Source organism: Hemicordylus capensis, chromosome 2 (assembly GCF_027244095.1).
Source record: "Hemicordylus capensis ecotype Gifberg chromosome 2, rHemCap1.1.pri, whole genome shotgun sequence".
In the NCBI taxonomy this organism is placed as follows: domain Eukaryota; kingdom Metazoa; phylum Chordata; class Lepidosauria; order Squamata; family Cordylidae; genus Hemicordylus; species Hemicordylus capensis.
The window spans coordinates 330,513,007-330,526,961 of record NC_069658.1 but is presented as its reverse complement, the minus strand read 5'-3'; the positions used below and the strand labels follow the sequence as shown (position 1 = coordinate 330,526,961).

Here is a 13,955-nt window from a genome sequence, read left to right as displayed (position 1 = left end):
TATAAATGTATAATAATAATAATAATAATAATAATAAATAAATAAAGCATCTGAAGTAATTAATGGGCCAGAAAAAGTAGACTCTCCCATCATACAAATTAAGGGATCCATCAGTGGCAGAGAAAAACTCCATCCTGTCCATACCATCTCAAAAAGATGTCGTGTGGAAAATACTGTTTTATCTTTTCGAGGTGGGTAAGGCTGAGAAACCGTGACTGGCCCAAAGCCTTTTAATATAAGGTTGTAATGTACAATGTTAGAACCCCTATTATCTGTGTCCAACATCTAAAACCCAACACCTGAAACCCAGTTATCTGGGTCATCTGAGGTTCTAACTTGAAAGTCAGTGCAGTGCAGTGGGTCGTTTGGGGTTTGGCCCATGGAAGCCAAGCCCTGCCCAGCCAGGAAGCACATTGGGTGTCTCTTGGCCAATCATCACAGCTCAGCCCTAATGTACCTCCAAAGGTTCCCTGTGGAAATAAAATGGGACAGCCCTGTGTACATTGCCTGAGCTCCTGGGAGGAAGGGTAGGATACAAGTGAGATAGATTAATTTGGTGTTTGTCTCATGTGATTTAATGTCAGTATAAACCATAGTTACTAGATGTTCTTGGTTTCAAGAGATGACCTTTACATCAGAACATCTTCACTCTATTGAACACCATAGAGTTGATGCCACAGTCTCTATTCCCCTTGCCCTCTGCATGCTTAAAAAAAATTTCCTCTAGCAAATCTCATGTGATATTGTTTTAACATCGTTCTTGTTTAATCTCATCCAAGCATTTGAGTGTCCCCCCTGGTTGTTTGGATAAAAATATACTGTGCTGTCCTAAGAACCAACAGGCAGCTAGCATACATCTGATGGAGGTGCTTTCAGCAGTTAGAGACTATGAGGAAGCATGTATTACGTGGAATGCTGTGATATCAAGAATATAATTAGGTGCATTATGCTGTGAACAGCCGGCGGTTTGGGAATGCTAAGAAGAATTTTGTACATATTTGCCTTCTCAGTTTTACAAAATCCATGAATATCCCCACATTTGGGGGTTCACATACAGGGACAATTAACCCCGATTAATTATTTCTTAACAGCTTTAAACACTCTCTCATTTATAACATTTGGGTGCTTTAGGATAGATTTCTGTTTCCAGCGCTGCCTGTGAAGGAATAGCCCATCAACATGTCAGGGATTCTCAGATGGTGTCATCATAAGCCTCCCTGAGTCAACAAACAAATGTGCTGAGTATTCCCCGGTACAGTATTATTGTAACAAAAGGAAAATGAAATGGATGACAATTCACTCTCAGATACACAATGAGGTAAATCTGGGCCTGGAATCAGTGATGCCAAGGGGGCAAAACACCCTTGCAACAAGTAGAAAATTGCTTCTCTGTCAGTCACATTTTTAGCCCAGCTTTCCTCCAAGGAAGCCAGAGCAACACACATGGTCTTTCCCCCTCCCTGCATTTGAGCCTCACAACAACCCGGTGAGGTAGGCTATGCTAAGAGGAACTGGCCCCAAGCTTCTCAATGAGCTTTATGATACAAAGCTCGAGCCTTCTCGGCTATGGTCCTGTACTGCTAGCTCCTACACCAGTGATCACAAACCTTCAATGTGAGAGCAATTTCCCACTGTGCTGACCTCGGCACAGGACTCTTTATTTTTCCTCAATGGTGGGAGGGCCCCTTAAGAGAAGTGGAGCCTTCTCTTAGGAGCGCTTTGAGGAAAGTGCTGGGAAGGGCTCTATTTCCCAGCATTCCAAGATGGTGCAGGGGTTCAAGAGGACTCAATTTCTCTCAAAGGAGCTCCCCACCCCCACCACCATTGCTGGGCAAAGTGCAGCATTGTACAGTGGGAATGGTCACCTCCCCACACTGCCAGAGGGACTGTGCAGTGTATTTAGCTTTGGCCAAAGTTTTGTACAGGCCCCATGAACAATTACTCGGGGCACTGCACTTAAGATTGATAGGAGGTGGCTGCTGCTGCTGCTGCCTCCCAGAACTTACAATGAAGAACACTGGACTACATCATACTGGCTCTCTTTGCCACCAGTCAGCATCTGGGAAGTGAGTGACAGAGCGGTTTTTGCTATCCTGATTGGTGAATAGGAGGCAGGACTGTAGGCAGAGAGGCTGACATTTCAGCTTATTAAGACAACCAGCATCCAATCAAGATGCACACAAACCTTATGAGGGGAGGTTCAGGTGGGACCTTATGCCTCCCTCAGCAATTTGCTCACACCTCTGAGGAATAATAATAATAATAATAATAATAGCACAATATAAGTGGAAAATCAGACATCACCAAGACCTGGCAATGGCTTAAGAATGGCAACTTGAAGAAAGAAACAGAGGGTTTAATACTGGCTGCACAAGAACAGGCACTAAGAACAAATGCAATAAGAGCAAAAGTTGAAAAATCCACAACAAACAGCAAGTGCCGCCTTTGTAAAGAAGCTGATGAAACCGTGGACCACCTAATCAGCTGTTGTAAAAAGATCGCACAGACTGACTACAAACAAAGGCATGACAAGGTAGCAGGGATGATACACTGGAACATCTGCAAAAAATACAAGCTACCTGTAGCCAAGAATTGGTGGGACCATAAAATTGAAAAAGTTGAAGAAAATGAAGATGTAAAAATATTATGGGGCTTCCAACTACAAACAGACAAACATCTGCCACACAATACACCAGATATAACTGCAGTTGAGAAGAAAGAAAAATAAGTCAAAATAATCAACATAGCAATACCAGGGGATAGCAGAATAGAAGAAAAAGAAATAGAAAAAATCACCAAATACAAAGATCTACAAATTGAAATTGAAAGGCTGTGGCAGAAAAAGACCAAAATAATCCCAGTGGTAATTAGCGCCCTGGGTGCAGTCCCAAAAGACCCTGAAGAGCACCTCAACACGATAGGGGCCACAGAAATCACCATCAGCCAATTACAAAAAGCACCTTTACTGGGAACAGCCTATATTCTGTGACGATATCTATAACAATTGACAATAAAATTCAGCCATCCCAGGTCCTTGGGAAGGACTCGATGTCTGGATAAAACAAACCAGTCAATAACACCTGTCTGACTGTGTAAAATAATAATAATAATAATAATAATAATAATAATAATAATAATAATAATAATAAATTAATTAACAACTAGCTGACCTGGTGCAGAGCATCTGCTCCCCCTAGTTCTCCCTGTCTCTCCCTCCCCATCTTTATTTCGTCTCCCACCCCAGCCCCGGTTCATTCTCCATTGGTGGACAGCTGGCCTGGCTGCTGCTTCTCCTCTGTGGCTGGCCGGCCTGGCCGCCAGTTCTCCGCGGCCTCTAGTTTGTTCCCACCCCCACTGTTGGCGTTATCATGTTCTCACCTGCCCACCTGTTGCTGCCTCCTTCTTCCACCCTCCCGTCCCTGCTGCCACTGTCATTTTCTCTGCCCACCGGCCAGCCACCATTGCCATTCGTGGCTGGTTTTTTCCTCAGCCGTCTGCCACCACCGCCTCCACCATTTTCTTCCCTCCCGCCCATTCCGTTGCTATCCGGCAGCTACTCGAACTCTCGAGAGAGCTGCCACGCATGGGATTAGCAACGGGTATATCTAAGAGACATATACATAAAGATACACTGTATTTGTTAGCCACCCTGTAACAAATTGTTCTCTGGGCAGCTCACAACACAACATTAAAACATGAAATAAAAACACACAGTGCATTAAATCATAACAGACCAAAAGAAAGAAAGAAAGAAAGAAAGAAAAGAGAAAATACAAAAAACAATACAAAGCAATTTAAAAACTCTTTTAAAATGAGTTTAAAATCAAATTTAAACATCAAAATTTAAAAGGCCTGAGTGAACAAAAAGATCTTTACCTGGCACCTAAAAGAACAGTGATGAAGCCAGGCGAACCTTACTGCGGAGGCTATTCCATAAATGGGGTGCAACCATCAAAAAGGCCCTCTCCCTAGTAGCCACCCACCCGCCTCACTTTGTTTGGCAGGGGCACTCAGTGGAAAGGACTGTCTTCCATTTTGAGAATCCTGGATACGGGTGACTGAGACTTGGGCGGGTGGGAAGGAAAGCCCTTGCAGGAAGGTTCTGTTCTCCTGTCCAGCAGCTGCCTGGTGTGGCACAAGTCAAAGGGCGTCTAGCATGCCAGATGCAACACGTGATTCCAGGCTCTCAGGCTGTTTCTGGCTTCACCAGTTTCTTATGTAAGCTGAGATTGAGTGCCACAGTCCTCTGCAGTGTTACTGATGGTGCTGGAGAACATAATTCCTCTGAGATCTTAGAGGTGGCAAAAATCTTTGGTTGGTTGATTGCGGGTGGGAGAAGCTTGTGGTTTTAAGAGTGCTTTGCCAGTTCTCAGGTTTATAATACTCCCAATACAAAGGACTAGACCTATTGCTGAAATTGACAAGTAAAGGTTGGCTATAGATAACGGAATATGTAAACAACCTCTGGCAAAGTTGATCGTTGATGAGATAGTTGATTTACTGATTTGCCAAATTCTTCTGCTGTTCACATTTCAGTGCAGATCGGGGCTCTGCATGCCCTCAGCACCTTGGTCATGGAAGAACGTCAGCGCAGACTGGCTACGATTTCTCTGTATAGGAGATGGGGTCACAGAGAAAACATAGGCAGTCTGCACTGAAGTTCTTCCATGACCAAGGCACTGAGGGCATGCAGAGCCCCGATTGGCACTGAAATGTGAACAGCAGAAGAATTTGGCAATTCAGCAAATGGAGCGCATTATGTTCAGAAAGAGACACCACTCAGCAAACTTCCACTGTCACCCTGGAAATGCATGGTAAGGAGGGTGCCTCCCAACCTGATGTGATGTGATAGTGGAGCACATGGTAGGAACAGCATATGGCCAGCTGCCAGTGAACCTCCCCTGTAAATCACCTTGCCATCGTCATATGAACCGTGTCCCAGCTGGATGGCAGTGCAGTTGCCATGGTGACAGGGGGATGCTGGTTGTCTTGATAAGCTGAAATTTCAGTCTCTCCGCCCACACAGCCTGGACCAATTCTCCTTGCTCCTTCCTCCCCCTTCACATGAGGTCTCGAAATGAGGTTGCAAAGAGAACAGAACCCTCTGCCCTTGGGTAGGCTGTGAAAGCATCAGGATCCAGTCCCTGCTGGCTGGTTGGCAAGGGTGGAGGGAGTGGTCTTTTCTGAGCAGATATGGAAGAGAGGGTGGTATCTTAGCGACAGTCTCCATGGAGGCCCCTTCACACAAACCGTGATGGCTCATTGATATGCTGCTGCTTTAATTTCACTATTTTCTCTCCTCCTCCTCCCCCCCCCCCACTGCATACGCTTATTGGACTGGCAGTTCGCTGCTGGAAACATGCGTGGGTCTTGGCCTCCAGGTGGGCATCCGTTGCACCATCTCAGAGGGTAAAGGCCTCTCTCCTTGATTGATTTGTCCCTGTTCAGTGGAAGCCTCTCCTGCCTGCCCGTTTCACAGTTTTGCATGTGACCTGCCAAACAGTTCTTGTTACCAATGCAAGATTAAGGAGGCAGGCCAGAGGGGTTGGCTTTACCTCGCAGTGAGGTGATTTATTTCAGGCTTGGGCAAGGCATTTGCAGAGCACACATCTTGTTGCCTCCCTTGTTGCCACTCCTCACTTATTTCTGTGGAAGGCGAGTTGAGGGGAATATGAGTTGGGCCTTAGTTGGATTCTGGCCTCTGGAGCCTAGGGGGGCCCGTCTTCCCACCCCACAGCATTGCCAGAGGGGGAAAATAAGGAATATATTCTGGGACGCCTGAAGGAACCATGGTGTTGTGAAACAAGAAATGTTCAGTATTTTCTACTAGTAAAGGTGCCGTCGAGTCGGTGTCGACTCCTAGCGACCACAGAGCCATATGGTTTTCTTTGGTAGAATATAGCACAGTGCTGTAATGATCAGGAGACTGGAAGAGGCGTATATGTCAAGAAGCCCTAGGAAAGCACCTGTCACTGGAGAAAACTAAGCTACCCCATGCTGGTATGGGGGGACACAAGATATCTTCCTTGATTATATCCCCAATTGCAGCCTGCTTACTTTGTCCTATAGAATTCATGGAGAACCACACTAACCCCAGTCTAGAACCCAATCCTGGGTTCTTTCTAGGGACTGGCTGTCTTTCTGAGTTCTGTCTAGAACCCTAAGAACTATCTAGGAACTGGCACTAGTGTGCTCTGAAATAACAGGCATTATTTTGACATTACATTGTTGCCCTTTAAATTACAACAAAGGACCTTTGGCCACCTGACTGAGCTGAAGACTGTGTATGGTACATCTTGTGCAGGCAGCAAATGTAGAATTCAGCTTCAGGGACAAAATCCCCTTTGTTTTTTAAAATTCAAATCTGTAGCCCTTGTGGGCTGTGAAATTAAGGTTTGAAAGAGTGGATAATTACTAGTATTGAGATCTCTGAAGCCAGAGAGGGAGGAGGCTGAGTGACATTTCTTGTGTCTAGTGGGTAGGGCTTCAGTGTCCTGCATAGCACCATCTTTTTTCCTAGGACTGCAGAAGCAAAATAAATTGTAAAAAACAAACCAACAAATCCATATCTGCTGCTTATGCATGATCAAGATGCAGGGAGCCACAAATGTAGGCTTATCTCACCAGGCAGCAATTATTTGTGGTCACCACCAAAGCCCTCTCTTCCTTCAGATCCTTTTCTGGCACACAGGCAGTGGGCTTAGGAAATAAATTGGTCTTCTGTCATTTGCACTGGGAGATGGAGATGGTAAGAGTGGGAACCCTTCTCTCCTGCTACTCAAAAGGGATTTCCGCTGTTTCCTACCTTCTCAAAAATGGCAGTGGAAATAAGACTCTGGGGAGGAGATCTATATGATGCTCTCTCCTGCTTGCCAGAGGGCTGGGGACACTCCTCACTGGGGAGGGACACTCCTCACTGTCTGTACAGGTCCCAGGATCTGGCTTTTGTTTGTTTGTTTGTTTGTTTGTTTATTCATTCATTCATTTATCATATAATATATTTCTTTATTTCTCATATTTTTATACCTCCTGATATGTACATCTCTAGGCGGTGTACAAAATTTAAAATATTTAAAAATCAACACAGATTAAGATGCACTAGACACAGTAAAAACAATAGTATAAAAACAGTTATTAAAACAAATTATTAAAATCATTAACATTAATTCTAACTAAAAGCTTGTGAGGAAAGTCTTAAGGGTCTTCCTGAAAACAAACAGAGGAGGAGATGCTCTTATTTCAGCAAGGAGCATATTCCAAAGCCCCCGGGGCAGCCACAGAGGAAGCCCCATCCTGGGTCGCCACCAAATGAGCTGGTGGCAACCATAACGTAACAGGCGGCAGGGTTCATGACAAAGAAAGAGCTCTCTTAAATAGACTAGACCCAAGCCATTGAGGGCTTTGTTGACTCCAAACCTGGGTTCCCTTTGTGGAAAAGTGGGATAGCCCAGAATATCCACAGCTGCATCTGCTTTGCCTCATCTGCTTGCCTGATTCTCTTTTCCAGGGCTTTGTACACCTATGAAGATGACTCTGACAACCTGAAACTGGCTGCCTCCGGAAGTAAGTATTTCACCTCTGCCTGCCTGCCTGCCTGCCTGCCCTTACTTCCCTCTTCCTGGGCATTCTGATGCTGCATTGCTTCTTCAGACCTAGCCCCTTCAACATGCCCCCCCCCACCAAATGTCTGCCCTTTTCCAACAGGGCAGGGTTGGATTAGCATGGAGTTTTGTTGGGGAAGCAGAGGGCGCATTGTCACTTTGGCCATGTCTTCGTTACCCTATCCAAGAAAGCTGGAAGGGGCAGGGTAATTGTCTATGTCCCCTGAGTGTGTTGCTTTCTTTCCCCAGCTGGTGGCCTGCAAGAGCTCTCCAGCCATTTTGAGAATCAGAAGGTGATGTACGGATTCTGCAGTGTCAAAGACCCCCAGGCCACCCTACCTAAATACGTTCTCGTTAACTGGGTAAGGCCTACTTCCAGAGACTGGGAGACACCTTGCCCCATCTTGAAGGGGAACCTCTGTCATCTATGTGTAAGATATGAGTTGCCCAGCCCAGACCCTGAGAGGGTTTGAGGAGAGGAGAGCTGGTCTTGTGGTAGCAAGCATGACTTGTCCCCACAGCTAAGCAGGGTCTGCCCTGGTTGCATCTGAATGGGAGACTTGATGTGTGAGCACTGCCAGATATTCCCCTCGGGATGAAACCGCTCTGGGAAGAGCCAAAGGTTTCAAGTTCCCTCCCTGGCTTCTCCAAGATAGGGCTGAGAGAGATTCCTGTCTGCAACCTTGGAGAAGCCGCTGCCAGTCTGTGAAGACAATACCGATCTAGATAGACCAATGGTCTGACTCAGTATATGGTAGCTTCCTATGTTGACCCCTGTAGCTTTACGAATTGTATAGGAGAGAAAATTCCACCAGGTGCAGCTTTTCCTCATTGCAGTCCTGTGATATGAAAAGCCACACCTGATGAAATTCCTCCTCCCCAGTTCTTAAAGGCATGGGAGTCCTTTCAGGGTCTGGACCTGGCAGTCCTAGAGAAACTAGGGTTGCACAAGCATATGGGTCGGAAGCACTGAACCTCTTATGTCATGGTGAAAGCTGGTAGTAGGGCCCTGGTATCTCAGCCTCAGGGCCAAATCACACCAGGCCTTTGTCTATACAAAGATTATATCAGCATAGGAAATAATGTGTACCCCATCACTTCTGAAGGATGGCATGAGTGTGCATTTCGTCCCAAAGTGCACATGGGCCCTTGTAAAGCAGCCATGTGGGGGTGATGAAGTAGAGGCTGATCCTTCCCGCAGCACAACTCTTGCTGACTGCTGGAGCTCCATGCATATGTCTCTGCTGCCCTCTGGTGGCCTTACTTTGGTTCCAGGCATTGTGGACCCTCCCTAACCAACCCACATGGGCGGATTGCTCTCATACATGGCTCCTCACACACATACACACACACACACACACCGTCCATCCACCAATACTTGTTTCCTTCCCTTGCTTGATCTAATTCGTACCTTGACTAGTAAAAATCTTTAAATGTCATTTAAAGGACCCTGTTGCCAGGTGTTTCTTTAAAAAAAAAACCATAACACCAACCAACTCTGTAAAAGTATGCTTAAGATGGTTTACAATCTTAAAACAAAAACAAAAAAAGTGAACCAGAACTATGTAGCAATCTAAAAAGAAGAAACCAAACTATGTAGCAACAGCAAAATGAGCAGTAGAAATGAACGAGAAAAAGTTGCAGTCATTTTATGAACAGAGAATGAATATGTGGCACAAATTAAGAATCCAGAATGGGACTGGGGATTGTGGGTGACTTTTTCCTGTTACCTTGGCTAGACACTGTAGGGCTCAGCCTAAAGTGGAATCCGATGAGAAACCTGTGGTTCAAGGGCCACTTATAAGCTAAGCTTTAGGAGGCTGCAACCCTGTGGAGAGCCAGCTGATTGCAGCATCCATCCATATGGCGAGGTGACCATTACACTGCTGTTGCTATCTAACACTTCTGTTGAGTTGTCAGGGTAACATAACACCAGCCTGGATACCATGTGGCTAGGTCCTACAGACAACCGACTCTCCTTAGATATGGCCGTCTCACAGTGCCATTTATACAGCCAACAACAGTCCACCCTCATCCCTTCCTAAGCAGAAGGGAGAAGAGTTAGTGGCCCTCACAAGATCTGCTTCACTGCCCCCATGACAGCAGGATCTATTGCAGAGAAGGAACTTAAGAGGTGCTCGGAACACCAGAAGTTCCCAGGCAACAAAACACCCTGGGAATCCTGAGTATGATTCTGCCGAAGGCAGACTGGGCATTGATGCTAAGAACATAAGAACAGCCCTGCTGAATCAGGCCCAAGGCCTCTCTAGTCCAGCATCCTGTTTCACACAGTGGCCCACCAGATGCCTCTGATAAGAGTTGAGGGCATGCCTTCTCTCCTGCTCTTGCTCCCCTGCAACTGGTATTGAGAGGCATCATGCCTCTGAGGCTGGAGGTGGCTCACAGCCCCCAGACTAGTAGCCATTGATAGACCTGACCTCCATGAATTTGGGACTTAGGAAAAGGATTTGCTCTGGGACTTAGGAGAAGCGGGATTGGGTGGTGGGGGAGGGGGGCAGTGTTTCCCTGCCTAGTGGTAGGGCTATTTTTTCTGCAGCTTGCCCAAAACCATAGGGGTGGTCCTTCTGGAGGGTAAACCATGGCTGGGCCTGCTCTCAGTCCCAAAGTCCAAGGAAACTCACAGGATTTCTTGTGCGTTGGTGCCACCTTCAGCTGTGTACTGCTTCTGAGCTATCCAGATGTTCTTCCTGTAGGTGTGTGCCTGTATATGCCTGAAGGAATTGTCTGCTGCCGTGCACAGTGCGGCCTCTTCCAGCACTAACATTGCCTATCACAGTGTATTCTTATGCTTGACAGGTGGGAGAAGATGTAGCTGATGCCCGCAAGTGTGCCTGTGCTAGCCACGTGGCCAAGGTTGCAGAGTTTTTCCAGGTCAGTGGTGGCAAGCGGTGGGGGAGAGATGATGGGTGGGCATCAGGGAGGCTGCACTCAAGGGCATTTGGGCTTCATGGAAGAGGCGGAATTGTTTCAGGTAAGACCTGTGTCCTGCTAACTGGTCAAAGAGGCACCTTTCACAATGGCGATTCTCTTCTATTTAGCAGGGGGAGAACAACTGTCTCTATTCAGTCCCAGCACAGTATCCCTACGGTTGTGGTTTCTCTTTGTGTTTGTTTTTAGATGATGAGCCCTTTGGGGACAGAGCACCACCTTCTTCGTGTTTCTCTTTTCTGTGTAAACCGCTTTGAGACCTTCTGCTGAAAAATAGTATAATGCTAATAATACTAGCTGAATCTGCACAGAGCATCTGTTCGCTAGGACTTTGTGGCTCTCTTTGCTCCCTGCCACAGCCCCTGCTTTATTGTCAGTGTCAGCCACACTCTCAGCTGCCCCCTCTCTGCCGCTCGCTCACTCACTCACTCACCCCCTCCCTCCCTCTCGCTCCCTCCCTGCTCATTCTTTCACTCACCCCTCCCTGCCGCTTGCTTGATCACTCACTCACACACACCCCGCCGCTCACTTGCCCCCTCCCTGCCGCTTGCTCACTCCCTCACTCACTCTCCCACTTCCCTCCAATTGCTCACTCACTCTCCTGCTCCCCACTGGTCGCTCACTCACTCCCTGCTCACTCTCTCACTCACCCCTCCCCGCCGCTTGCTTGCTCACTCGCCCCCTCCCTGACGCTCACCCCACCCTGCTGCTCGCTCACTCGCCCCCTCCCCTCCCCTCAGCTCGCTCACTCATTCGTCCCCCTCCTTGCCACTCGCCCCCTCTCTCTTCCCTATCTGCATATGGAATATGCACTGCCCAATCATCACAGTGCTTCTGCTCTGTTACCTCTGATTGGTAAAGCACTGTGTGGGTGGGGCTTGCCATGTACAACATATATATATATATTTATATATTTATATATTTCCAGCAGAAGAGTTCTCTTTTGGATCTCCAGCAGGTGGCGTTAGTGGGGACCTTACGGTCCTGGTACGCCATTACCCTCCACAAGAAGAAGAAGAAGAAGATCTCAAAGCGGCTTCTCCTCCTTCTCCTTCTCCTCCTCCTCCTCATTTTTTTTTTAATTTCATTGTATTGTATTGTATTGTATTGTATTGTATTGTATTGTATTGTATTGATGGTACACTGTTGTGGAGGGACCTGCACTGGTCACTGGGCCTGAGCAACCTCCTTTCCAAGCATCTCCCTGAATTCCTTGTGCCAGAAGGCAAGGCTTTTGATTTTTCTTATCTCTTGGATATCTGTCCCAACAGGGTGTGGATGTAATTGTCAATGCTAGCAGCGTGGAGGACATTGACCCAGGAGCCATCGGGCAGCGGCTCTCCAATGGCCTGGCCCGCGTCGCCAGCCCAGTGCTGCACCGCCTTCGCTTGCGCGAGGACGAGAACACCCAGCCGGTGGTAATGCAGTGCTTCCTCTTCTCCAGGCCCACCTCATCTTCTCTTTCCCTTGGTTGGAGAGAGAGAGAAGCAGCAGGACACCAGCCTATTTCTGGGCTTGGGAGGAAATCCGTGTATACGCCGTACATAGAGCAAAAAAGGCAGTGTGCTGTTGTGGAGGAATCATACCCCACAGGTTGCTACATGGTCACGTGCAGACTGCCAAGCCACCAGAGGAAGCTGCAGTCTGCCCTGAAAAATGTTTGTGGGGATTTCTGGCCAATTCCCCCCACTCACTATGATTTGGTGAAACCATATTAATGCCAAGCAGTGCTGTTAGAACCAGGCAAATATACCCTTCTCTCCCCTCCCCCCCGGCCCCTAAATACAGATATGGTCACAGCAGCGTCACATCCTCTGACTTGACTTCTTCCTTCCAGGGCACAACCTATCAGAAAACTGATGCAGCTGTGGAGATGAAACGACTCAACCGGGAGCAATTTTGGGAGCAGGCCAAGGTAGATGATCTTAGACACAGAGCCCTGCCCCCCCCCACACACACACAACACCCTGGCTTTCCTTGTCTCCATGCCTGTTCATCCTTGCATTGTGGAGGCATGATGTGGACAAGGCTGGCATCTATGGTACCTCTTCTGTCCTTTGTAGAAAGAAGAGGAGCTGCGCAAAGAGGAGGAGCGAAAGAAAGCCCTGGATGAGCGGCTGCGCTTTGAGCAAGAGCGCATGGAGCAAGAGAGGCAGGAGCAGGAGGAGCGTGAGAAGCGCTACCGGGAGCGGGAGGAGCAGATTGAGGAGCACAGGCAAGGAGCAGCGGGGGCGTCTAGCGGTGGGCAGTGGGTGGGACAGGGAACAGAGATGGCAACAGCAGGACGGAGGGCAACTCAGCCAGCAAGTGCTTGGCAAACCAAGCTAGACACCAATCTGACTTCCTCCCAGAGATCAGTGGCCAGAGTGGGTATTGCTGTCCACCTCTTTCTGACAGCCGTCTGTTGGGTTTGGAATATCATGAGCTCCTATGGGGTTTTGTCACTCATAACTGAGTAGTGGGGTGTTTTTTTATAAGATATTCCCCCACTGGCTAAGGTCAGTATAGTTTATCCCCCACCACCATCACTTCTTAGAGAGGTGCCATGATGTCACCTGGTAATACTAGGATGCCTCTTTCATGCATGTCGTATTCTGTCTAGCAGTCCTTTATGTTGTGTTGATTAGAAGTTTGGCCCAGTGGGGATTTTGTAAGAGAGTGGGGGGCGGGGGTGAAAGGAGAAAGGAGAGGGAGGGAAAGAGAAAATGGAATTGTTTCTGGAATAAAATCTTTCCTACACAAATGTAAGACTGAAGAAGCAGCTATAAGACCATATGCTTCTTCATTGGAAGAGGAAGTGTTCTGTCCAGTTCCTCTGCTTCTGTTTGGAATGACCTACATGCCTTCCAAGTACTCCTGAGTCTTATGTCACCAGTACTGATTTTGGTGAGGGTCTGCTTTAACTCTCTCCTAACATGATTGCTCCATGCTATAAGGTGGTATCAGTCTGGCCTCTTGCTGTTCTGAGTTTATTTATTGCTCGGGGATCCCTATATTTGCTTGTTTGTAATTCATATTTCTTCCAAGCTCTTCCTCACAATATTCCTGAGAGGTATGGTAGTTTGAGAGATGGGGATTGGCTTATGGGAATTTGAACCCAAGTCGCTCCAGTCCATGTCCAACATTTTATCCACCTCATTGGTGGTGTTCTTTTTTCTTTCTTTTTAAAGGAAATCTCTGGGTTCCTTGGGAGTTTATCCAGAGTTCCTCAGTGAGAAGACCCGTAATGGCAGACAAATTTCCCTGGAAGACATCAGAGCTTTGCCCTCTGCTGCTGCTGGTCCTCTGCAGAGTAGCCATAGGGGTCTATTGAGTGTGCTCTGTGGCATACTCACTTCATATAGAGTAAGGCCCAAAGGCCTGGCTTGAAGCCGACATGGACTGAATATGCACTCTAGACCGCTT

General features: G+C 47.4%; 1 protein-coding gene across 6 annotated transcripts in view; it reads left to right on the top strand.

Moving 5' to 3' along the window:
- DBN1 (drebrin 1) overlaps positions 1-13,955 on the top strand; it is a 39,923-nt gene that overhangs the window by 16,835 nt on the left and 9,133 nt on the right. For all 6 annotated transcript variants that reach the window (XM_053298572.1, XM_053298575.1, XM_053298574.1 and 3 more), the window contains exons 2-7: positions 7,508-7,563; positions 7,851-7,963; positions 10,419-10,493; positions 11,822-11,968; positions 12,388-12,465; positions 12,614-12,765. In XM_053298572.1, the coding sequence (XP_053154547.1) occupies positions 7,508-7,563; positions 7,851-7,963; positions 10,419-10,493; positions 11,822-11,968; positions 12,388-12,465; positions 12,614-12,765 (621 nt within the window). The remainder of the gene's footprint in view (positions 1-7,507; positions 7,564-7,850; positions 7,964-10,418; positions 10,494-11,821; positions 11,969-12,387; positions 12,466-12,613; positions 12,766-13,955) is intronic.